The 25,689-nt window shown below is 48.8% G+C and overlaps 2 protein-coding genes across 3 annotated transcripts; one reads left to right on the top strand and one right to left on the bottom strand.

Moving 5' to 3' along the window:
• Positions 1-2,939: 2,939 nt before the first annotated feature.
• TMEM74B (transmembrane protein 74B) lies at positions 2,940-7,660 on the bottom strand. 2 transcript variants are annotated; one of them, XM_065919718.1, is made up of 2 exons: positions 7,583-7,660; positions 2,940-3,760 (listed from the first exon to the last, which is right to left on the bottom strand). In XM_065919718.1, exon 2 carries the CDS (start codon positions 3,717-3,719, stop codon positions 3,018-3,020), a length of 702 nt encoding a protein of 233 aa, XP_065775790.1. In that variant the 5' UTR covers positions 3,720-3,760; positions 7,583-7,660; the 3' UTR covers positions 2,940-3,017. The 2 variants fall into 2 exon arrangements, with proteins under 2 accessions (XP_065775790.1, XP_065775788.1); XM_065919716.1 differs by lacking the exon at positions 7,583-7,660 and adding an exon at positions 7,331-7,441.
• An 11,287-nt stretch (positions 7,661-18,947) lies between these two features.
• Positions 18,948-21,266, top strand: C2H20orf202 (chromosome 2 C20orf202 homolog). The gene is made up of 2 exons (XM_065920370.1): positions 18,948-19,013; positions 21,033-21,266. The coding sequence occupies exons 1-2, from the start codon at positions 18,948-18,950 to the stop codon at positions 21,264-21,266; spliced, it is 300 nt and encodes a 99-aa protein (XP_065776442.1).
• The last annotated feature ends 4,423 nt before the right edge of the window (positions 21,267-25,689 follow it).

Raw genomic sequence — 25,689 nt, 5'->3', positions numbered from 1 at the left:
AGCTCCAATACTCTGGCCACTTGATGCAAAGAGCCAACTCATTGGAAAAGACCCTGATGCTGGGAAAGATTGAAGGCAGGAGGAGAAGGGGATGACAGAGGATGAGATGGTCGGATGGCATCACCGACTCAACAGACATGAGTCTGAGCAAACTCCAGGAGATGGTGAAGGACAGGGAAGCCTGGCGTGCTGCAGTCCATGGGGTTGCAAAGAGTTGGACACAACTGAGAGACTGAACAACAACAAGGATCCTCCTGGCTGCAGAGTGGAGCAAGAGCTGAGGTGGAGGGTGGGCTGGAGAGGAATTAGGACTCAAATGAGCAACCCGGACTGGGCAGTTGACTGAAGAGTCAGATTCCAGAGATGGAACCAATGAGATCTGCTGATCAGTAGGGTGGGAGGCGAGAGAAGAAAGTCAGAAGGGTTGACCCTGAAGTTTTAGGCCTAATCCAGTTATTTCCAACCAGGGTGAGGAAGGAGAATGATCATGCAGATGACCTCATACACTCAGGCCTGCAGCTTATCTCTGATTTTTCCCAACCTCCCTCTCTCTGAAAGGAGGCTGAGGATGAACTTTCATTCCTCCCACTTCACAAAGAAAACAATACTCAGGATACTCAGAGAGGTACAACACCTTGCTCAAGGTCACACAGCTAGGAAATGGCAGACTCTGAAGCCCAGGTTTTACCAACTCCAAAATCAGTATCTGTTCTCATATACCAGGAAAAGCAAGGTTTGGGGACCCTAGTAGCCTTTCAAGTATGAGATGCAGTTCCTACAGATGGGCACCTTCCAGCCACCACAGGGTCCCCTAGGGCCACTTCACAGCTACACCCCCCCAAAAAGAAACCTGCGAAGAAAATTCTCAGCATCCTACGCCCTACTCCCTCCTGACCCTGTTTCTGATCCACTGACTGGGCCATCTCAGCTGCAATCCTGGGGAAATGTTTTTGGCATCACTTAAATTTTCTTAACTCATCGACAAAGAAATGACTGCCTCCATCCATTTTACACATTTTCTAAAGGGTGCATTAGGATGCAAAGCAGGCTTCTCTGATTTAGAGAAAACCTGAGATTCCTGGAATTTAACCTTCTAACAGATTTACCCCCTAAACACAATTCATGGCATTTAAACTGATAGGAATTGCTGGTCCTGGATGCATCCGCTCAACAGGTTTAGTCTCCAAATGAGTCCCCCACTGTCACAATAATCCATTTGGCTGGGGTTGATATTTTTATTATTATCATTATGGATTTGAAAGGCCTGAGCTCGTCATTTGGGATGTTCAGTTCTACCTAGAGTGGCTCCTGACACTTGGTGCATCCACTCCTCGCTTGGAGCCTTGACTTGTGAATCTTTCACTATCTCGAGGCTTTGTCCTTTTCAAAACACACCTCTTCAACAGCAGAAACAGAATCTGACAGGCCAAGATGCATAGCCTTTGTCCTCTCTAGCCCTCCCTCAGCCCCCTGCTCCTGGAAAATCCTGCCAGCAGAAGCAGATATTTGATCCGGCATAGAAGTGATAATGTTACACCGTCGAGATGTTCAACTCACTGGACTGAGGGCTCAGGTTACAAACAGTCAGGGCTGCTCTAGCCTCATGCCCACCCCACTCTCCCACCCCCAAGAATCAGGATCAGTGACCCACATGGCCAACTGAGACAGAGTACACAGAACCTGCAAGGGTTCGGGGGCTCACTGAAATGACCCCATTAGAGTCTTCAAACCAGTGACCTAGAAGGCAGGTATTCTCAACGCCCTCTAGAGCCTTTCAGAATGGATGATGCCCTCCCCCAGTCCTCAAACACCTTTATCTCCTTGCCCACTAGGACCCACTTCCTTTCCTTGTCAGTAGTTTAAAGAGAGTCTGGATGGAGCCTAGAAAACACTTGACTAAGAGAAACAGAACAAATGGTGATCAATGTGGCTAGAATTTCCAGGCCACCAGAATGTATGCCTGATTTCTTCCCCAAATAAACCGGGGCTGCACTTTGCTGCTTAGGGGGGTTGGGAAAGAAAGGTTACAAATTCAACATAAAAAAAAATTTTTTTTTCTTTCCTGTTCCCAGAATAAGGTTATGCCTAAGAGACATACTATTGGGGAAGGGAAGGTAATGAAGGCCCACACTGTGTCCACAGAAATATAGCAAAACCCTCACCCTTTCTTATTTGAAAGACCCCCTGCCCCTTGTCCAGGGAGTTAATGAAAACTGAGTACATGACTGTAAAACTTGTGCTAGTCACTGCAGGTAATTCGATCCCAAGACCGAAACCAGGCTGTCGCAAACTGTATTTAGCCCAGCCTAACCTGACGACTTAAGGGCTCCTGTAGCAGGACTGTGGGAGATGCTGGCTGAGTGAGTGGTGGCAACCCTGGTCAGAAAATGGCACGGAGAATGGTCAGCACCTGCTGACACTCTCCTCCCCTGAAGGAGTGGCTGCGTGCAGATACCAGGCTCCTGTTCCATACGGAAATTCCTAGGGCAGAACTGGGGGGGCCACCCCTCTCACATCACAGTCAGGGGGACTGAGGCCTGGAGAGGAGAGGTCCTCCCAGGGATGACTTCTCCCCTCATCATGAAGCCACCTCCCACCTTCGACGGTCAGGGCTGCAAGGGGTCCTTCCAAGGTCACCCAACACCCATAGGTGGCTGATGAGGACAGCAGAGATCCCGGAATTCCCCAAGGCACGGGGAACAGGATGGGCAGCCTTTCAAACAGCTCTCAATCCACAGAAATGCCAAGAAACCTCATCCTCCAAGGGCAGCGGTTTCCAGACTTTTGTATTTTTAGCAGCAGAAGCCATCCTTCAAACAAAACCTTATGCAAAACCTCAAGCTACAAAACAGACGGAGGGGCCGCTCTCCTAAGCGAAGCCTGGACCAGGCCCCAAGCTCCCCCTCCTGCACCCACGACTCCTTCCACAGGGCCCTCGGTGGAGCTTGGTCCAGAACCCCAGCCTTGGGGGCCTGGTCACCCCGAAGCTGAAGCAGCCAGACAGGGTGGGCTCTTACTTAAGTCCCCTGGAGGGCATGGCTGGTCTCTGAGACCTGGACGACTTCGTTCTCCACCAGGGCCTGGCCCCCGTCCCCATGGAGCTGTCTCATGCGCAGGTTGATAGAGCCGTAGGTCTTCCTGGAGCCCCTGCCCGGGACGAAGGTGGGCCGGCGGTACAGCTCGCCCTTGCACAGGGAGACCATCAGCAGCACGGACAAGAGCATGCCGCCCACCGTGAGCAGCCCCAGGCCCGCGATGATGCACTTGTCCAGGTGCGAGCCCAGGCGTGCATAGTACATCTCCAGCCGTTCCATCTCCCGCGCTGACACCGTGTCCGGGTTGACGCGAGCCTCGCGGGGGATGGCGTACGCAGTCACCACCAGGAGGATCCCGCTCACCAGGAAAACCAGAGCAGAAACGAAGCCGTAATCCACCGGGCGGCTCACAGGCTCCAGGCCTGGCCCCTCTTCTGAATGCAGGGACACATCGTCTCTCTGTGATCGGGGCCGGGAGGGGCCAAGGCCCCCAGGAGGGCTGGGGGAGCGGCCTGGTCTGGCGTCCCCAGGGTTCTGGAAATGGGTCTCGTGCTCCTCGGAAGAGAAGCAGGCATTCTCCACACCCTCCCTGGGTGGGGCTGCTGGACCCAGAGATGCTGGTCTCCTTGGGGCCTGGGGCCCATTGCTCAGTGTCTTCAGTTCCAGACCAGGGGGAGATGCCATTGGGAAGGCGGACCCCAGCTCATCCCTTGGCCCCTTGGTAGCTAGAAGAGAAAACAGAAAAGTGGAATTTAGCAAACATCTACTACAGACAGCCTGCTGGCACCAGACATCACACAAGGCCTGCTGCTAGGCATGTGGGTTTTGGGCAATGCCCGTATCCTCTCTGGGCCTCAGCTTCCCTGTTTATTGAATGACAGCAATACTACTACTTCCTACTTAAAAGGGCTGATGTGAGCATTGAGATAATCCACATAAAGTCCTCAGAATAGTAAATTCTCAGTAAGTACTGGCAATGAGCTATTATTATGATGGAGGGAATTTAAATAGGGTAGATATCAGGTTCTAATCCCAGCATCACCACTTGAGCTTGGGCAAGTGAGATGATCTTTCCAGACTCAATTTTATGATCTGTTAAGTGGGAATAAGCAAAATGCTTCCCTCGTAGGGTTGATGTGAAGATTCTATTTCATGAAATAAGGTACGTAAGGCCCCCATCAGTTCAATTAACGGACACAGTTGTGATGAAATGAGGATAGCCGGGGGCAGGGGAAGGGGAGATGAAGATGGTTGTAAGAACAAAGAGGAGAAAGTTAGGGTAGCTTCTAGGAGTTGGTGGCATTTGAGCCAAATCTCAGAGGATAAGCGGGAAATCCCCCAGCAGCAAGAGGGGACAAGGGCATTTTGGAGAGGAAGAGGGGTTGCCTTGGAGGTCAGCTGGGACTAGCTCTCTAAATTCTCTGAAAACCAAGCCAAGGAGCCCGGGAGGCAAGGCCTGGGTTTTGGAAAGCTCTCTCTGGCTGCTGCATGGAGGATAGTCAGGATGGGAAAGACAGTGGAGGCCAGGGGACCAGAGAGGAACCCAGTGTAGTCAGGGGAAGCATAGAGGCTGACAGGGCAAAGAGGAAGGAAGAGCAAATTTGAGAGCCATGACTGAGGTCAAGGCCAAACGCCCTTATATAAATAGAAGATAGAAGGACCTGGATGAGGGTGACAGAAGGGGAGCTGGGAACGGACAGGGAAGGGGGGCTCTCTGCTCAAAGAGCAGACACCCCACCCAAGTACCTGAGCACCTGCCAACACAGACAGACAGCACATGCGCCAAAAGATAACAGCTTACAGCCCATGGGCCATGTTTAGCTCATAGGAGTTTTGCTTTTTCATGCTTCTGGCCTGTTTTTTTTTTTTTTTTTTTTTTTTTTTTTTAAGCAGTTGCCAATATATAAAAAGCAAAAGATTCTACACTTTAAACCTTAGATGCCTGGCTTCTCTTGAAAAATGGATGAGCCTGACGACCCTAGCCCCCTTTCCCTCACAGCCATACAGCGGGAGCTGATGATGGAGTCTCCCTCAAGCAGATCTTATGTGCCCCCAGCAGGCCCCCCCGGCATGTAGTACTCCTGACCACATGTGCCCATGCACACCCACACCCTGTGTGTACAAGACACCCCAGACCCAAGTCCACACACAACACAAAGACCCCCAGGTGCAGAGCGCCTTACATGCCCTAGGGTGTCTATACACACATACACAGGATTCTAGACCTTTCTCTGCCTCCCTGTGCCTGAGTTTATTCTCCAAAGCTCCCTGCTTCAGTATGTGTGTATGTGGGAAACAGAGAGGATACAAGCAAATGAACGAAGTGAAAATGAATAAAATGAATGAATGAATGAAATTCAAAGTGCCTCTGAGGGAAGGCACGTTTTTCTATCTTTCTGATCTTCCATCCAACATGGACTTGCATCAGACACCTCCTCTTAGCACACACAGGGCCTTTCATCTGAGTACAAAGCCTGTTTCTACTTACAACCCATCTCGATCACCACGTCCCTTCTGCCTGAGTTCCAATTTAAAAAATGTTTACTGAGCACCTACACTCTCTAGTGGGCCCCAGTGTGGACACTTCACTCAGGAGTACCTTGCATAACCCTCTCAAGCCCCATGAGCAGGTGTTACTATCTCCATTTTACAAAATGTAGCCAAGATCCCATGGCATACATGTGGGGGTCAGGAGCTGAATACAGGTTCCCCAAGAATTGTTATCACCTAAAAGCCTAAAAACCCACACGCTATCATGCCAGTGGCATCATCTGGCCCTCCTTCCCTGGTCTTCCAGGCCACACTTGTAGACTCTCTACTTTATGCCACTGTCGAACAGCAACCACGAGCAGCTTGAGGGCAGGGATACATCTGGGCCCACAGCCCCCTGCACAAGGCTTGGAACACAGCCAGTCCTCAGGAATGGTTTCACAACCTGCTCAGGCAGACAATCCTTCCCACACAATAGGATGGGGAGTCCTATTCCCGGCCAGGCTCTGGCCAAACTGCTCCCACTTTCCAGTAAACCAAGAGGAGAGGCATGTTCATTGGCTTTTCTTTTTTTTACTTTTGGCACCAAATGCATTTTCCTGAGTGCCCAGCCAGTAACAGGGACCAGCAGTGACCACTCCTGCCCAGTTGGTGTCCAGAAGTGGTCCCCCACCCAGGTCTTCAGCATCTTCTCTAGAACTCAGCCCCTGGAGGGGCCCAGGAACCCTCTTCCCAGACCAGCACACTGATGCCTCCATATCTCAGAAGAAACCCAGGACACTCAGATTCTCAGAGCAGGGCTCTTTCACCTGGCAGGAAGCCAAAACTTTTTCCTTAGGATGCCAGCAGAGTTAGGAAGAGGGTGGAGGAAAAGAAGATTCCTTCTTACACAGAGTTGCTATGTCTCTGACACACAGGTTCAGAGACACCTACGAGTTACAAGGGCATGCCCAGTCAATTACTCGAAACATAAGCAGAAATAGACAAGCTGACAATGAGGCTGGCTGTTCACTGCTCACACCCCGCAGCTGTACCAGTTACACTCCAAATGTCATTTGCAGTCCAACATGACTGCAAAGGCACACCTTGGTCCCACACTCAGACCCCCAGGGGTCTTTTCCATATGCAGCATCCACAGACACTGGAAGCCACACAATACAACCAGAAGTCCATACACCACATTGGTATCCACGCCCCAAGAAAGGACAGAGCTGGTCACACACACAAACACACATGCGCGCGCACCCCAAGAAAGGATAGAGTTCGTCACACACACACAGTTTACTACTCTCAGGACTGCTAAGATCCACCAAGATCCGCCCAAGTCCAGCACCTCACGCAGTGGTGTGCACTAACACGCGGGGAAAACAGACGCACAGCGGGCGTGGGTAAGCTTCACAAAACCCAGACACACGCACGAGTTGGACACAAAGCCTCGGGCGCTCAGATACTGTGATACCCAAAGTTCCGAACAGAAAGATCCAGCACCCCGGCTGCCCGCTGCACCCACGCGCCCGCCACCCCGCAGCTCACACCCGCCACCCCCCCACCCCCCCTGCTCCTGCCCTTGACCACAAACGCCGTTGGGCCGGGCCAGGCCGGACGGGGCCGAGCGGCGCCGGGAGCCAGGCGGCCAGGCGGCCAAGGGAGGCCGGGATCTGCGAGGACCCGCGTGCGCCCAGGTTCCCTCGCCGCGTGTCCTTCGGCCGGGCCGCGAGGTCAGGCTAGCTCTCTTCGGCCGCCCCTCTCTGCCTCGAGTCCTCGGCCTCCCGCCGCCCGCAGTAGTTCCCTCTTGGCGTGCGTACCTGTGCCGAGCCTCCCTCCTCACCTCCCCACCTCCCCACGCGGGAGGCGAGGGCGCCGAGCCGCCGCCGGGCAACGGGGAGGGCGCGTCCTCCCTGGGCGCCCCCCCCGCCTTCTTCCCGCAGCCGGCGTTGGTGCTGCGACGCAGCCCAGGGGGAGAGCGGGCCCGGCCGCCGCCTCCTCTTCTCCCCCCCTCCGCTCCCGCCCCCTTCCCAGCCGGGCCCGGCCCGGAGCCGCGACCGAGGCGCACGTACCTGCTCGCGCCGCTCGGGGCCGTACGGCGGCGCCCGGGACCGCCAGGGAGGCTCCGGGGAGGGAGGAACGGGGAAGGGGCGGGAGTCGGGGATCGCCGAACGCCGCGGCTCGAGCTCCGCCCGCGGCCGGCGAGGGCGCCGGGAGTCAGCTCCGGGAGGCACTGGGAGGCGGGTAACAGATTGGGACGAGGGTGGGGGGACGCGGCTCCATCCTCCTCCGCTTCCCCTTGGGGCAGCTCTGGTTCCCCAGCACCTGGGTATTCAGAACCGAAGCCTTCAGCCGGCCCGGGCGCAGGGGCGGGGCGCAGGGTGGGTGCTGAAGAAGACCCCTCCCTCGGCCGCTGGCCTCGCCCCTCGTCTGGGGAGCCCCTACCGCGCCGGGTCCCCACGCTTACTCCGCTTCTCAGCCCCTCCCACACACGCAGCCCGCAGAAGAGACTCGGGGTCCTCTCCGAGGTCCTCAGGGCGGGATGCTCTTCTCCGGCGCGTGCGGCTCCGTGACTCGTGGGCGCCACCTGAAGGCGGAAAGAAAGCCTCTGATGAACCAGCCCTGTGGTGCCCCCTCCCCTGGGAAGCCCACCCGGCAAACCCACCCGGCAAACCCACCGGCGCCCTCGCCCCCGGGGCCCTTCCAGCTGTGCTCTCTTGGCCTGCATTACTGTCCTTATCTCTGAGAGTTGTGGTTTTCAGTGAGTGCCAGCCTCCTTCCTCAGACTGGCAGGTCCTGGAGGACAGGGCCCCTGACCGACGCTCCCAGAACCCAGCGTGGGAGTGGTAGGACAGGTGGTAGTGGGACACATTTCACCGTTTCTTTCCTTCTGGGGCTCAGACTAAGGTGAATTAAATTTCACTTCACTTCAATTAAGTGAAATGCCTAGTGCCCTAAAGTTAAGGAGACGCTCTCCCTTTGGGAGCCCAGGCCAAGCCCAGAGAGGAGTTGGAGCTGAAGATCACCGGCTTTCTGGAAATCTCTGTGACCAGCTCACTCTGGTGGCCTGAGGTGGAATCCTCCCACCTCTCTGAGCCTCAGTATTTGCCTCTGCCAATGGGATCATGAGAATGCAGACTCCAGGAGCTTTGGAGGAGTCAGCAGAGGTAAACCATCCGGAAGTAGAGGCACTGTCCTGAGTCCTCAGCCACGTCATGGTAGAGCCTGACCTGTCCTGCTCCAAAGGCCTGTGCCTGTTATGCCCGATGTCCGAATCCCCGAATGGGAAGAGAGAAGGCTTCCAAGACAATGCAACTCGCAGGAAGGGAAGTTTATTACTGACTCGAGACAGGACTCCCTGCCGCAACCAATGCAGTGGTGCGGGTCAGAGAGCCCCGAGCCCAAGCTGTTACACAAATTTATAGAGTGAGAAGCGGATTGGTTACACGTTTGCAAAACAATTTCATTGGTCAATACTTTCGCGCGGGCGGGACTTTCCTGGGGGTTTCCGCCCCCGTTCCTAATTTCCTAATTGGCAAACATCGGTGAAAGCTAATTGGTCCTAATTGGCAAACAGTGGTCATTGTTAAGCAAAAGCTACCTGATAGTAGGAAGGCCTACTCCTAATCTAAGTTGGGTTACTTCTGCTCGCCTCACAGTGCCATCCTTGACAAGTTGGACCGCAGAGTCCTACTGAAGTGTTAGTGTTAGTTGCTCAGTCCTGTCTGACTCTTTGTGACCCCATAGACTGTAGCCCACCAGGCTCCTCTGTCCATGGAATTCTCTAGGCAAGAAGCCTAGAAGCCCAGAAGCCAGGTGCCCAAGGCTTTGAGGCTAGGGTGATGGAATCCTGGGCAGCACTTCCAGTGCTGGGAGGAGTGGGAGGGTTTCAGTCTCTTCCTGCCTTCCAGAGGCCTGGCCTATTGTTGTTGTTTAGTCGCTCAGTAAAATCCGACTCTTTGCAACCCCAAGGACGGTAGCTTTGGGATTTTCCCAGCAAGAATACCTGAGTGGTTGCTATTCCCTTCTCCAGGGGATCTTCCTGACCCAGGGATTGAACCTGGGTCTCCTGCATTGCAGGTAGATTCTTTACCATCTGAACCACCAGAAAAGGCCGATTGTTGGGAGACTTCAGAAGAGAGCTGTCTGAAGCACCAGACTCCCAAGGGAATCCCAGCTCCACCACTCTTGTGCAAAGGGGCCCCTCTTGGAGCTATTTCCTCATCTGTGAAATGGACTCAGTAAGGGTAATGGGACTAGATGAAGTACTCCCTATAAAGTGCTCACAGTTCCCTTCCTCAGCCTTTGCCTCTGCTGTTCCTTCTGCCTGGGACACTTTTCTTCCTGAGACCCCCCAGAACGTGCCCTCATATCCTTCACATCTTTGTCAAATGTCACCTTCTCAGAGACACCTTCCCACGGCATCTTTCTAAGACTAGCAGTACCTCAGCACCCTTTACTCCTTAATTTTGAATTTTTCTCCACAGCATTTATCAGCTTCTGACATTTGCTTATTTCTTTCTTTATTGTCATCACCACTAAAATATAACTGTTAGGAGACAGAGGCTTGGCCTTATTCCCTCTTGCTGTATCCCCAGATGCTAGAAAAAGAGCCAACACAAAGGAGGCCTTTGATAAATGTTTAATGAATAAAGAATGGAGAAAATGAGCATTTATTGAGCTCCTATTATGTACTGATTAATCAAGACGACTCCATCCCCACCTTACCCTCTAGAAGTTCGTATTCTAGTGGGAGGAAAGGATAAGCAAAGGTAACATTGCCACAAAGCAAAGGTACCCTGCAAGCTTTCAGCAAGGTGCAGACCTTGTTTGGGAGACAGGATGGCTCCAGGTTCTCCTGCAGAATTGAGGGCTGAGCTGAGACTGGAAAGATGAATAGGAGGCAGCCAGGTAAAAGACAGCAAGGAAGCGAAGCCCAGCAGAGGGGCTGGCGTGGGGAAAGGCTCTGGGGTAGAAGGGAGTGTGGTGAGTGTAAGGCTTATTGGAGGACACGATGGTTGCCCTGAAGGGCTCAATAAGGAACGTGGGAGATGAAGCTAGACTATCAGTAAGCCAGGTCACTGCAAATACTTATAACCCAAGCAGTTGGTTCTTTGTCCCCAAAGCAGTGGGGAGTCACTGATCAGAGTGAATAAAGGGTTAACAAAAACTTTTCCTCTTCTGTGTGAGAATTTGACCTTTGGTTAACTGTCTAGCTCTGTTCCCTTGGAAACAGATAAACATATGTCACTATGTTACCTGGCAACATTGCAATGATAAAAAATGACCCTGAGGAGGAGCCTCCAATGATCCATGTGGTAATGGATTTGAGTTGGAGATATTAGTATAAATTCATGTTTAGCATAATATTGATACAGGTGATTACATATTTATGATACATTTTATATACAACTGTAATTGGGTACACACAAGTTAGTATACACTGTATTTCCTTTCTCTATCAGCTAAGAGGACCTGGCTGCAAGATATTGCATAGTAACAACACACCTACTGCCCAGATCTTGGTTTCTAATACCACTCTCCAATAAAAGGAACCAAGGAAAATTGGTTGATGCTAGGACTGGAGCAGAAAATACAAGACAAGCCTGGAGCATCTAGTAGTGCCATAAAATAAAGAAGGAACCAACAACACACACACACACACAAAATGATGGGGGTATGTCAAAAGACATAGAAGTTGACTGAAAGAGCTCCTAATAGCCAAACTTGGAAAAATCTGATCAAAAATAAATAAGTAAAGTAATATTGAATTGTAACCTAAAATATGATGAATGCAAAAATGGGGGAAAATATAAATCTCTGATGAAGAATTCCAAATACTCCATCCTCAAGGAAAAGCAACATAACCCCCAATTCTTTTTTTTAAGAATTCTGTGTAGAGATTTTTAAAATAAAATTTGTAAACATTACTTTTCCATTTATAGTTATTAAGAAATATTGACTATATTCCCCCAGTTTGTACAGTACATCCTTATAGCCTATCTTGCACACAGAAGTGTGTATCTCCCAGTCCCTACTCCTGTATTGCCCCTCCCCTTCCCGATAACCACTAGTTTGTTCTCTATTATCTATGTGTAACACCCCAATCCTTAAATGTGGTCTGGGCAGAGTGACTTTCCGAGAGTACAATGTGGAAGTGGGGGTGGAGAATAACTTTGAAAGGGAGAAACTGACAAACCTGATTACCTTGGCCAAGTGAACAAGGTCAGCCTCAGCAGTCAAATTATGTTGATCGTAGGTATCCTGGATATGATGTGATGAGAATGGCACTTTAGTTTTGTGATCTCTCACCCCAAACCCATAACCCCCGTCTAACCATGAGATAAACATCAGACAAGTCCCAACTGAGGGACATTTTACAAAGTACCTGGCCTCAAAACTGTCAAGGTCATCAAAAACACAGAGAGTCTTGAGAAACTGTCACAGCCTAGAGGAGCCTTAAAGAGGTATGATGACTAAACATAATATGGTGTCCTGGATGAGATCCTGGAACAGAAAAAAAGAGCATTAGGCAAATACTAAGGAAATCTGAATAAAATATGGACTTCAGCTAGTAATAACACATCAATATCAGTTCATTAATTGTAACAAACTTATCATACTAAATAAGATGTTAATAATAGAAATTGGCACAATGTCACTTCTGCTGCATTCTGTTGCTTTAGGGAAGCTCACAGGCCAGCCCAGAGTTAAGGGTAGGGAGGTCTACATAAGTGTATGAATACTGAGAGGCATGGATCACTGGTGCTATTATTATCTCTATTTTAAGATGAGGAAGTGGAGATAAAAATGAGTGATAACTTGCCCAAGGTCACACAACAAGCTTACGATGTTTCTGGGGTTCAAATCCAGACCCCAACTCAGTGCTGATAACCACAATGCTGACTTTTGTCATAATTTTCAAAGCATGTGCAAAATTCCTGAGCTATTCCCCCTGGCCTTTTTTTTTTTTTTTCCTTTCTGGTTGTACCTCATGGTTTGCAGGGTCTTAGTTCCCTGACCAGGGGCTGAACTCAGGACACCACGGTGAAAGCACCAAGTCCTAATCGCTAAACAGCCAGGGGAATCCTAATCCCCTTTTTTATGTCTAAGAAAATTGAGTGCCAAAGACAGAAGAGAGTGTTATGTGGCCACCCTGAGGGATAGTATTAATAGAAGAACAACCAGAGCCAAGGGTCTCTGACTTCCAGATGGATTTGAGGAACTCAAAGTCCCAAGGTTGACTGACTGTATGCCTATTCTTCCCACCACTTTCAGTTTTACCTCCTACTCATCCACTGGAGGAGGGAATTGGGGTTAAAATCAATTGGGCAACTTGCCTCAGAGTTACACTCAAAGCTAGTTGGGGCCAAGAAATTACACTTTTCCCGCCATTCCACTCTGCTTTCTCAGTCTCCACCACCTCATCAGGATCAAAGGCCTTGCTTCCCTGACATAAGTGGACACGGAGCTGTGTCCTGGGTACCTGGGCATGCGACAGGTGTGTGTAGGACACATGTACCCAGGGGGCCTGTGTGCAGAGCAGGAGGGCTAGGACATTCACATATTCTGTACAGGACGCTCACGCACAGAAGAGGTACACACGACTCATATACAGGGCACACATAGATGAGACCTGTCGTAGGTTGAGTTCCCCCAGAAGCAAACCCAAGACAAGAATTTTAGGGCAAGTGGTCTATCTGGGAGGTGGTCCAGGAAGCACAGTAGAGGAGGGAGTTAGACACGGAAGGGAAGGCTTCCAATGTACTGATGAGCACATGGCTGCCGCTGACACTGGGGACTCAGTCCTGCTGGACTGTCTTGTTCCACCCGGGAGCCAAGGGAGGCGAGATATTTATCTACAACACCTATTTGCCGGCACTGTCCTCTGCCCAGGTCAAGCACGTTTCTTAAGCAGAGTCAGATGTGCTTTGCAGTTGGAAGCTCTGGGCACATATGGAGAAGAAGAATATCAGGGGTATATGGCGGGGCCCTGGAAGCATTTGCTACAGGACTCAAGAGGTGCAGGACGTGTGTTCGGGACCCATGAATACACAGATAAGGGCACAGGGATAAGACAAATGCTTGGATTACCAGCCTTGCTGTCTGGGTTGAAGGGAAAGCCTGCTGGAAGGTGATAAACAACACAGAAGAAGAGGTGGTGTTGGGACTCCCCAAGTCAACTGGTCCTCCAACCCTGTGCTCCTGCTAGCCGCTATAATGGCATCTGCTTGCGTGGCAGGAAAGGTGGGTTTAAGAGCTCTCACAATTTGGAAGCTTCTCTCTGCTAAACTTCCACCTCATCTGTATTTCACAAAGTGGGGATGAGGGCTAAGGTGCCCAGGATAAATGAGGGACCACCCTCAAGGGTTCGTAGGGCCTTAGATTTGGAGTCAGACATAGAGGCAGAGCTCAGTGACATCACCTAGCCCATTTGCCCCATTGAAGAGATGGAAATAACTTTGCCCATGTGTCTCAGCTACTGCTCTTGCATCTTGGGTTCCCTGTCTGCCTAGCGAGCATCACGGAAATCCTCTCCCTGCTAAGGACTTCACAGAGCTGTTGTGAGGAGTAGATCAGGTCATGAACAAGAAAACACTTGGAAGAGAATAAAATATATAGGAAGGACCTGAATAGGGAAAATCAAGGAAACTGCCTTCTCTCACTAGCTCTGCTGCTGTATTTTTAGGATATTGGTTTGACTCCTATAATAAGAAGACCCAAAATGATAATACCTGCAAAAAAAAAACAGAGCTCATTTCTCTTTCATTTAAAAGTATTCTCGGCAGTTAAGGCTGACACAGTGGCTTCACAGTCACTAGAGACCCTGGTTCTTTTTATGTTGTTGCAATACCATCCTCCACCTGATGGTCCAAGATGACTGCTCCACCTCCAGGCCTTACGACTATATTCCAGTTAGCAGTAGGAGAAACAGGGGGAGGGGCAGGAATCCTCCTCCCTCCTTTACAGGGCACAGCCCAGAAATTTCACACATCATTTCCATTCATATCCCACTGACCAGGAGTTAGTCATCTGACCACACTTCCCTGCAAGGGAGTCTAGGAATAGTCTTTTGCCATGTGTGAAAGGATATAGAGGAACAACTTGCAATTTTGCCCTAGCTGCTGACTTGCTTGGGTAACTCACATCTCCATCTGAGCCATGGTTTCTTCATCTGCACACTTTTTCGTTCATTCATTCACATATATATGCCAAGCTTGTGGTATAATGTATAACTTTTGAACCACTTGATTGCTAATGACTTCTCTTGCTAGCTGGATCATGAGCCCTGTGAGGTCAGATGTGAGGTCTTACTTACTCTTATGCTCCTGGCGTACAGGCCAGGGTCTGGCACATGGAAGCCATGTTACGAGCTGCCCATGGGTGACGTGTGGATGCCCATTCTGGCCTTGATAACTGGTGAGGACAGTTTTCCTTGCTGAGGAGTTGAAGTTCTTTCCTTTCTAGGCCTCCTGGCTCCACATCCCTTTCTCCCCATGTGCCAAGCCTTTCCAAACCTGTGAAATAAAATGTCTTCTGAGCCAGGATCGTGAGAGGGGGATTAAAAATAAGTGAAAGTGCATCAAAGCAAGTTACCCACAAGACATGGCTTCCCAGGGTAATTCGGTGTTGGCACTAGAAGTCAAGGACAAAGCATTAGAGGCTCTAACTGCCAAGCACTCCTATCAACACCACTCCTGTGTTGGGCAGAGAGCCCCCAGCATGGCAGCAGTGCCTAACCCAAGCCCCCATTGACTTCCACCCCTGCAAAGCAACAGACAAGACCCTCCCACATAGATCAAGGAGAATGAGTTCCAATTCCAACCCTGCTGCCTACTTGCCAGAGTAACCCTAGGAAAATCTATGCCTCTTGGAGCTTTAGTTTCCTCACCTGTAAAACAGGTTAATAATAGGTTCTTAATCAACTATAAAATGCAGATAACAAGGGTACCTACCTTGTAGGCAGAGGTTCCCAAATGTTCTCAGCTCACGGCATCATTCGCATCTCTGTAATCTTTTCACAGTGCCCCAGGCCAAGAGAAATGTCTAATGGTTGTTTGTTAAATTAGGTTCACACAACTTAATAATAGTAGTTTGTCCAATATCCAACATATTTTATTGTGCTTCCCTCACATTTTTAAAATATTTTGCAGTGTCTCTGAGCTTTCTGCCGTGCCTCTGGGTGCCCTGGCACTCAGTTTGGAAAGGTTTTGAGGATGAAATGGGGTTGTGTTGTCAAGGGCTCATCACAATGTTTGGTCTAGAGTCAGATGTCAATAAACGTTGCTTGTCCTCAATCACCCTTCAAGTCTCAGTCCTCTCTGGTCTCCTGCTGCTGCCACCTCATGGTTTCTGCTTGCCACCTTCCCTCCGGGCCCCTTGGGGCCTGTGGCCCCTCTTCTGAACTAACTTCCTTCTAGAAGAGAATCCCAGCCCCACTTCTTTCCTCCCTAACTCCACCACACATGTGGCACGATCTCTTCATAGGTGGAATATACTCTTAATTTGGAGCTTGGCCGTGTGACTCACTTTGCTTACATGGCAAAAGTGACAGTGTGATTTTCAGAGCCCAAGTCTTAAGAGGCCTCACACGATTCCACCTGCTCTCTTATCCTCTGCCATTGCCAAGAGAAGAACTTGCCCCAGTAGCCCGATAATTCCAGGAGGAGGAGAAGAGGCACGCGGCACAGGCTCAGGTCTGCAGATCTGAATCCCAGTGCAGACCACCCCAGCCACACAAAAACCTCAAGAGCAAAAATAGACAAGTGTTGTTTCAAGGTATGGAGTTTTGGAGAGTTTTGTTACATAATATTCTTGTGAGACAACCCAACCCCTCTTACTGTATCAAATACAGATTCTCTGAGAGAAGGCCTGATTGGATCGTGTGGTCACCACCCAGAACATGACTGCTTTTACGCCATCACCCATGAGCCAAGGATCTCCCCCCCATCCAGTCCACAGGTAAATGCCTTGGTTTGGGACACCCATTTCTAATCCAGGCAGTTGTCCCATAATTGCAGGGTCCAGTGCCACAAAGCCTGGTGACCTGCCTGGAAGCAATCATTTCTGGCCTCTGTGTTCAGAAGGGGTGTGAATGTGGCAAACAAGAGTTTCTTGTATCCTCTTGGGTTCTAAAGAGTAACAGCTCAACTAGGAGAAATTATCCATAAAATTTTCTCTGTGTGTGTCAGTCAGAATGCATCTCAAGCTGTAAACCACAGGGTATGAGAAATGGGATGTTTCTTACAACTCATTTTTTAACTATTTTGAGCCTCCGTATGCTTACGATGGAAACTGTGAGGCTCAAGCTCACATAGAAAATTTGATAGAACCGGGCTTAGAACCCAGGTGTCCTGGTTTTGGCCCCCTTCCCTGCCCAATCAGCATCACACTTCAGGTCTCATCTCAAGCCAGCGGAGCCCCTTTCCAGGTTCCTTGATTGTCTGGGCTATGCTTTCACCTGCCACTGACTGAGGGCCCACTTCTTGGAAGAATTCTTAGCAACCCTTTCCTCCTATTGAGTCTCAGTCTGCCTCCCTATGTTCTGTACTCCCACCCTAACTATCTTGTGGAACTACACTTAAATAAACACGATTTTTCTTTAACTTATAAACAGTTCCTGTAATTTTTACTTCTATTAATTCTATTTAGGTTTTTTAAAAATACCCCTTTTGAAATAGTACCTTTTTTCTTAGGTTTTTAAAATCTTTTGTATGGTTTTCATTCTTTTCAAAATACTGTTTTGTTATCTCCTCTGAAGTTCTTGGGGAAGTGAGGTCTAATCCTGCTACTGAAGGTGTCTGCTGACTCTCACTTATGGTGGATAATTTCCTTGTGTGTTTGTAATCTGCGGCTATGCATTCATCTTCAGTGGAGTTTTATCTATGAACAGCTTGTGTAGCCCAGGTGGAGGGCGAGTCCCTCCAAAATGGGTTGGTTTGTTTCTCTGGTCACCTCAGTGTCTTATATGTGATCACTATGTTAATTCTTAGTTTGGAGTTCCTAGTTCAAGCGGATAGAATAAAATTAAAGCCTGTGTGAGACTAAATCCTATTCATTGGTATCATAATATTAACTTGATCTTGGTTGTTTCCATTGATTAGGATGTCAGTTCCGGGTAATAACAGCCTTTTTCTCTCTGATTTTGGGCTCTGTTCCTCTACCTACTTACAGCAGGATTTGGCACACAGTAGGCACTCAGGAGGACTTCCCTGGTGGCTCAGTGGTAAAGAATCTGCCTGTGATGCAGGAGACCTGGGTTCAATCCCTGAGTGAGGAAGATCCCCTGGAGAAGGGAATGCAACCCACTCTAGTACTCTTGCCTAGAGAATCCCATGGACCAAAAAAAAAAAAAAAAAAGAATCCCATGGACAGAGGAGCCTGGCAGGCTGCAGTCCATGGGGTCGCACAGAGTCAGACACGACTGAAGCAACTCAGCTGCAGCAGCAGCAGAAGGCACTCATAAGTATATGTTGAAAGGGAAAATTAAAGAATACCCACTTCATGGGTGTCCATTAGGACTGTGTTGGCCCAATTAAAAATTGGATTTCTTGTCTCATAAAACAAGCAGATGCTTCTGGTGAGTCTGTGACTGAGTGATTTCAGTGCCTCTGCAGTTTTCTGAGCCTTTATCTAAGGGTTGCAAGATGGTTACTGTAGCTCCAGTCATCGCATCCACATTCAAGGCAGAAGGAAGTAGAATAAAATAAGAATAGAGCAGGAGGACCATTGGCATTTTTCCTTATCAAGTAAGTAACTAACATTTTTCTAGACATCTAACAGCACACTTCTGTTTTGATCTCATTTGCTAGAAATGGGGTGTGTGGGCATCCAGAGGAAAGGGGGCTTTCTTTCTTCTGGAAAATGAGCTTTTCCCTTATCTATGGACTCAACAGACAGGAAAGGGAGGGAGGAAGGGGACTGGGGACACAGATGTGGTATTCCCGCCCCCTACAAATGAGGTTTTATTTTTCTGTGTATGTATGTAAATGTGTGTGTGTATATATATATATATATATGTGTGTGTGTGTGTGTGTATAATTTAGAACAAAACAGGCCCTCGGAAAACAATATGGCCAAAAAGTATGGACACCTATTTCCATAATAATTATTAATTTTGTCACTTAAAGCTTCTGTGGTCCTGTGGGCATCAGATTTGGATTCTGGAGCCCACAGGCAATGAGACACCCATAGCTCAATGATCTCCCTCCTCCTCCCTCCCTCCTTGTTCTGTTCAAAGTACTGAAGCCCTTTAAAAAAAAAAAAACCTACATTTTTCAATGTGAGCCACTTCCTGCTCTCATTAACTCCATCCTCAGTGACTTAGCCAGACCCCGATCCTGGTCTGAAGAAGGGAGCCGGACTGTCCAAGTCTAAGGTCCCTCAGGTCCATAAGCAGAGCAGTTCGGCATCAAGCTTTCTCCCGAGGACGCTGAGATGAAAACAACAGAAGAGCCAACCTCGGGTCTTGGGCAGACCCTGGAGTGGCTGAGAAAGGAGCTGGTAAGGTTTTGTATTTCTTTTTACCTTACACCTTCACCCCATATCGTCCAAGGTCCCCTGGTTCCTGCCTCCCAGGTGCTCCCTGGGCTGGGGCAGAGCTGCAGGCTGGGGTGTAGGCCCCACAGGCTCCCATCTGGGATCAGCCACACCGCGCACAGGTGACACCCCAGGTGCTGGGATAAGTAGGTCGTGGCCTACATAGGCGGCTCTGGGCGCAGGCTTGCCAGACTGGTTTTAGAATTCCACTGAGTCCTGGTATGTGCCCAGCTCTGTGGCTTGTGGCCTCTAGCAAATGGCTTTGAACTTCAGTCTCCTGATTGTAAAAGGGGCATGACAATAGTACTAACATCACAAGGGTTGTTGTGAGAGTTTGGTGAGAAGATAGTATAATTCACTTAGTGCTTGCTTGGCACATCTACACTGGCTCTTAACAGTCCTGGCCCAGCTGGAAATGGAGTACAACAGGGCTGTCTTAGCCAGGGCCTTCTAGAAAGCAGACTCTTGCACAAACACTGGGGTATTCCTGCTTATTTGGAGGTGCAAGCCCAGAGGGGTGAGAGTGAGGGGAAGAGGTGTGGGGGCAAAGGCTAGTACTATTCCAGCAGATGCCTTGTGTTACCCAACCAGATGCCACTTACGAAGGAGCCCTAAAGAGGCCAGCAGCCCTCTTGGCAGCCGGTTCTCCCCACTGTGGGCCTTTCTGCCTGGAGGAGGATCTGCACCCTGCCCGAGAGAAGTTTATCCACCCTGCTCACTCCTGTCTCCCATTTCCTGTCTGTAAATGTCCACTCCGTGGGGCACTAACTCCCCTGAACTTATGAACAGTGTTACTTGGCCCCTCAGTAACTGCTCAGGAAGCCAGGTCTTACACCTCTCCTTGTGATGTTTCTTCTGAGTCCAAAAATAGAAGGATGCCCCCATAGTATGTGGGGACACTAGCCGAGAGAGAGAAGGGAGTGGTTTGGGGGAACCCCAGAGGGCACCCAAGGTTTGGATCTCAATATGCCAATTTCAACCCTGGGAGAATTTATCATCCCGAAGAGGAAGGAGAGGGCCATTAAAAATAGACTGATCAATTCAACAACTTAAAAAAACTTTAAAAAAAAAAAAAAGAAAAGAAAGAAACAAAAAACGTGAGCTTCTACTTCTGGCTGGGGGGCGGGGGGGGGGGTGCAGAGGGGATGTGGGAACAGAAAGGATTGTCCAAGAAGGACCTGCCTGGGTTGCCAGGCAACGGACCAGCTGGGACCCAACCCTGTCCTCACCTTGGTGGGAGGGGCTGACCCAGTAGGGATTCTCGTGGGTCCAGGGGACTCCAATAGCAGGAGCCACAGCTTATTATAGGCTGTGTGCTGCTCCCTCCTTGTGCTCCCCTAAACACTGGGCCTCCGCATTAAGACTGCTTAGTATCTGAACTCAAAGCGCTGATTTTCATTTGATAAAGTACTTCTCTCCTACCCATGAGGAGGAAGAACAGGTGGGGGTAGGGGGGATGACCTGTAGGTAGAGGGGCCTCCCAGGCCCAAATGCACCCCCACCTCCACTTGATGCCAAGAGATGAGTTTTGAGTCTCCACTTACTGGTCCCTGACTGGTAAGTTTCCCAGTCAAGCCTGCTTTAACCTCTATCACTGGGAATTTGCATGACTCCACAAGGACTCCCCTCTGGAGCCCAGCCAAGGAGCCCCAGTTGACTATCAGGGAAGCATGTCCATCACTCTACGCAACTGAGAGAACAAATCAGTAACATCAACAGCTACCATGGACGAAAGTCTGGTGCTCTTCCTCCAGTTCTGGAATCATAAAGCCCCCAAAGTCCTGCTGTTCTAAAACAAGGGAGAGATCCTTGGAAGGCAAGTAATTTGCTTTCCACTTTGCAGATGAAGAAACGGAGGCTTCGGTGAAAACATGGCTTCTGTGAGGCTGTGGGCTTGTCTCCAATGAGACAGTGAAGGAGATGTCTTCCCGGGACATGTCCAGTTCTCTGGCTGCTGCCTTGCATGCTTCTTCTCTCTCCTAGGCTGAGATGCAGGACCAAGACCAGAGACTCCTGCTTACACTGAGGCACCTTCGCAGCGTCCTGGAGGAGCTCCGCGCAGAGAGTGTCCACTGGGAGGATGCCAGGTCGAGTGGTGGGACCTCCCCCATCAGAGCTCGAGCAGGCTCTGAAGGCAGGGGCCGCCAACCCTTTCCCTCCAGGGGCCTAGCCCACCTCCTTCCAGGGGTAGACAGCAGACGAAGTTCCCTCCCTTAACAGGCCGGAGGTGACTTGACTTTAACCCTCCCCTGACCAGTCTAAACTTTGACTGTGATGCTGTTGAAAGAGAGCACTGGACTGGGAGTCGGGAAGTCTGGGCTCTGGATTTACCCCTGCCCTCGTTCACTCGGTGTCCCTGGAACTGTCACTCAGCTTCTCTATGTCACTCTTTCCTCTGCTGTCACTTAGCGGTATTTCACAAATAAGCTAAGAGATGTGGATACATTTGGGAAACAGAAACGTTATGTGGCTTCCAGCCAGCACCATGGTTGTAATCCTATTCTTGGGAATTTCTCACAAGGTGATTATTAAAACAAAGAAAGAACTCTGTGTGCCAGGGAGTTTATCCAGTGTTGCCATGGTGAAAAACAGAACCCCATGTAGTGACTTGATGGTTGTTTTCAGGCCTTTTATTTCCCTTTATCTGAAAGCAACAGGCCCTACAACTACTCTGGCCATAGGGATCAGCATGTGACCAGGCTTGGCCAATTACAGTTCATCATCATCCTAAAAGCATGACTGGCCCAATGGGTGGCCCGTGTGACTTGACAGAGCCAGTCACGAACCTTCTCTGGCATTACCCTCTTGATACTTGTTCTACTGCAGTTGCAAAGCTGGGGCTGCCAGTGGCCAGGATTACTGTGAGGTGACAGAGACATGCCTGCATTAGGAAAGAAAGATGCTGATCAAAGAGAAGCAGAGAAGGGGTCATACAAGATGCGGGCATGCCAGAAGGGTGCTGGGTCTCTTTAGTCCCTGGTTTCAGACTCTAGTTCTGTGAGTTACTCTTATTGTCTTTCCAGAGCAAAAAACCAGAAAATTCCACCACTACCACCAATGAACTCAGGCACCAGTTTGTTTTTGCTTAAGCTGATTTGAGTAGGCTTCCCCTCATTTGCAACCAAAACCATCCAGATGGTCAAAGAAGCAAAGAAGAAAAATCAAGAAAAAAATGGTTTTTCCCTCACTCAGGGTTAGCAACAACAACCCTGTTTGGCAGGCAACAAGATGTATGATGTGGCAGAACCATCAATTGTATGGGATGGAGTCATAACTTTGAAAAATTACATCTGCCTATAAGAAAGACTTTTAAATGGAACAGGTGAAAATAAAGTCCTGGTGTTAAGATGGCCCAATTATCATCAGGCTTTTTTTGTTTTTGAAAACCTTCTGGCATGTTGCTAGGATATTGTTTTTAATGGGTTTGAAAAAGTAAACCTATTGCATACAGAGGCAAAGGGTGGGGAGACGGTTGTATTATATATACAATGTCTATAGTCAGACTAACCTGGGGTGGTTTCTATACAGTATTTGATAGTATGAACAATTGTACTCTATCAATGGCTGAATGCATAAACGAAATGTGGCACATTTATACAATGGAACATTAGTCAGCCTTAAAAAGGAAGGAAATTTCAGCACTGCTATAACATAGGTGAAACTTGAAGACATAATGCTAAGTGAAATAAGCCAGACGCAAAAGGACAACTACAGTATGATTCCACTCACACGAGGTACCTAGAGTAGTCAAATTCATGGAGACAGGAGTTTGTCTCCTGTTTCTGGTTGTCAGGAGTTGGGGGGCAGGGAGTCATTTAAGGGTTGCCGTGCCTCAGTGTTACCAAATGACAGAAGTTCTGTGGATGGATGATGGCGATGGTGGTATAACAGTGTGAATGTACTTGATGCCACTATATACCTTAAAGTGGTTAAAATGATAATATTTATCCTATGTTATATTTCACCACAGTTAAACATAAATACTTTTAATTTAAAAATAACCTGCCCTGTGATGATGGGGCTGGAGCTGGTTGCTGCTGCTGCTGCTGCTTAGACTTTGCCAATAAGCAGGGTGAGCTAGAGCGACACTGCAGGGCTGGAGGAGGGAGAAAAGACTTGCTTCTTCATCTTTCTTCTCTTTAGCTTCTCCAGTGGCCTTCCTGCCCCCATGAGCATCACCCAGTAATGCTCCTTCACCTCACGGCAGCAATTCCTTCTGTGGCACCAGTCAGCAACCCCTTCTCAGGGTTCTAGGTTCAGGTCCACGGGGCACTTCCCCCAACCGCAGAGCTCCAGCCAGAATCTCCTCCCCTGAAGTCTGAGTTCCTGCCCTCCTGGTCCCGTCCTGCTTTCCAAGACTCTTGAGCCCCAGCTGAGCATACCTCCTTTCTCAGATACCTGAAGTAGAGTACTACAAGTCTTCTGCTTTATGTTTTTCCGTTTTGATAATCTCAGCCTCTTCTCTTTGTTCCCTCAGGCCTAGGATATGCTAGATGCTTCTGCAATGCTAGATGCATTCTATCTTAGAGATCTTTTTATAACCTTTTGGTCATCCAGTTAACAACTTTATACTCGGTTAGCAATTCTCTATATTAAATTCTCTCTGTTAAAATTAATAGGGTGGTTTCTGTCTCCTGCCTATCTCTGACTGACACAGTTTTCAACTTTGGGCTATCATTACTGATGCTGTTGTGATCACTTCTGTTCATGTACATAAGTACAGTGCCTCTAGGATATACAGGTTTCCCCCGCTATCCAAAAGTAGAGTGTTCCTATGAAACATCTCAAAGCTGAAACTGTGTAAAGTGAAGAAACAGTTACCTTAGGACAGATCTTGCTAACAGAGGCACAAAATGAGATAAACCGAGATAAAGCACAGACACAGGTCAAAGCCAAACCAAAGCTATGGTGGCCTGGTGCAGAGATGCTGAGTGCAGTTTCAGAGGAAATTCTTGGGGAAGGAATTTGGTGGCCCCAGTACCCCCTCACCCCGCTGCCCCTCACCAGGGTGTTCGCTGCATCTGTAACAGCTTGCCCCAGATCAAACACTGAGCATCATTTTCACTTTTCATTCATTTTTGTAAAAATGAAAATCAGCTTGGGCTTTCTTTCAATTCACAAGAACAGTTACAAATGTAGATCTCTCATAAAAGTGAAATGGCGTAAAGTGAACTTTAGAAAAGCGACAGATACCTGTATAGCAAGGAGTTGAATTAGAGGTATGTGAATACTCAAGTTTACAAGAAATGTATTTTCCAAAGTAGGGCATTCGCTTACACTCCCACAAGCTGTGTCCAAGAGCTCCTGTTGCTCCATATTCTCACCAACACTTGGTATTATCAATCTTCTTAATTTTTGCCAATATACTGAGTGCAAAATGGTGTTACATTGTGACCTTAACTTGCATATTCCTACTTACATAGTTATTAACCTGAGTTTATTTCCAACTCCACCATTTACTTACTTTTTGATCTTAGTGAGTTATGCAACCTCTCTGAGGCTCAGTTATCTCATTTAAAAAAGAAGGGATAAAAATAGTATCTCGCTCATGGTATTAATATACATATTGTATATTAGAATGCATAGAACCCAACTTACATAGCACTTGGCATTATAAAAGCTAGTAAATGATAACATTATTATTACTGTATAATTACAAATATATTGATTTGTGAAACTATGACTATTACAGACAAGCTTGTTAGCAACCATCATCAGGAGAAATATCTGCCTGACCATACAAAGTAACAATGACATTTGCTTCCCATGCCCATTGCCAACCACTAGCCCCTTTTACCTCTCCCAACTTCCCACAGCTGGGTCCTCAGACCAAAACCATCTGCCAATCCCCTCTCTACTAATCTGGGAAGATAAACCCGCCCCTCTGCTGGAGTATTTGTTGTTTTTGAGATCCCACCTCTGGAACCAATGTTCATTTTCTGATCCCAGGTCATAACAAACTCAGACTGAGCCCAGATGCTGGGGTACAAGGGGATTGGAGTGGAAATGACATCCTTAGTGTGGGTTCCCAGAGGGCAGGGTTACAGATCATGTTTGTGTAAGACAGCCAATGCACACCAGAGGAGGCCTGGGGATCATGATCACGAAGGAAAATCTAAGGGTTTTCTCTGCTGAGGCAGGAAAAACAGGACTATATACCCAAGCTTCGCATGCAAGGGTGAGGAGAGAAGGGGGCACAGACCGGAAAAGGACTGACGAGGTCAGAAGCTAAAAAATTAGGAGCAGAACAACAGTACAAGATGTGATACTTATTGTCAGGACAGGCAGTTCAGGGCTCACGCTGTGATTTAACCAGAAGGGTCAGAGGCTCGTCTTTACTTGCTGCTGGCATCCAGCCCTGGGCCAGGTGTGACAACCTTGCAGAGTGTGTTCTGACTCTATACTGGTGTGTAACAAAATTCTCCCAAACTTAAAACAACAACATTTTATTATTGCAACAACCATTCATCATTGCAGCAAATCACACTTCCCATGGTTCTGGGGATGGACTGGGATCAGGTGGGGAACTCTTGCTTTTGGTCTTTCAAGTGGCTGCAGTCAGATGGTGTCTGGCTTGATTCATCCCAAAGACTTATTCACACATCTGGCAGTGGATGCAGGCTGTTACCTGGAACCTTAG

This window comes from Muntiacus reevesi, chromosome 2 (genome assembly GCF_963930625.1).
Source record: "Muntiacus reevesi chromosome 2, mMunRee1.1, whole genome shotgun sequence".
NCBI lineage: Eukaryota > Metazoa > Chordata > Mammalia > Artiodactyla > Cervidae > Muntiacus > Muntiacus reevesi.
This window is presented reverse-complemented; position numbering and strand designations above follow the sequence as displayed.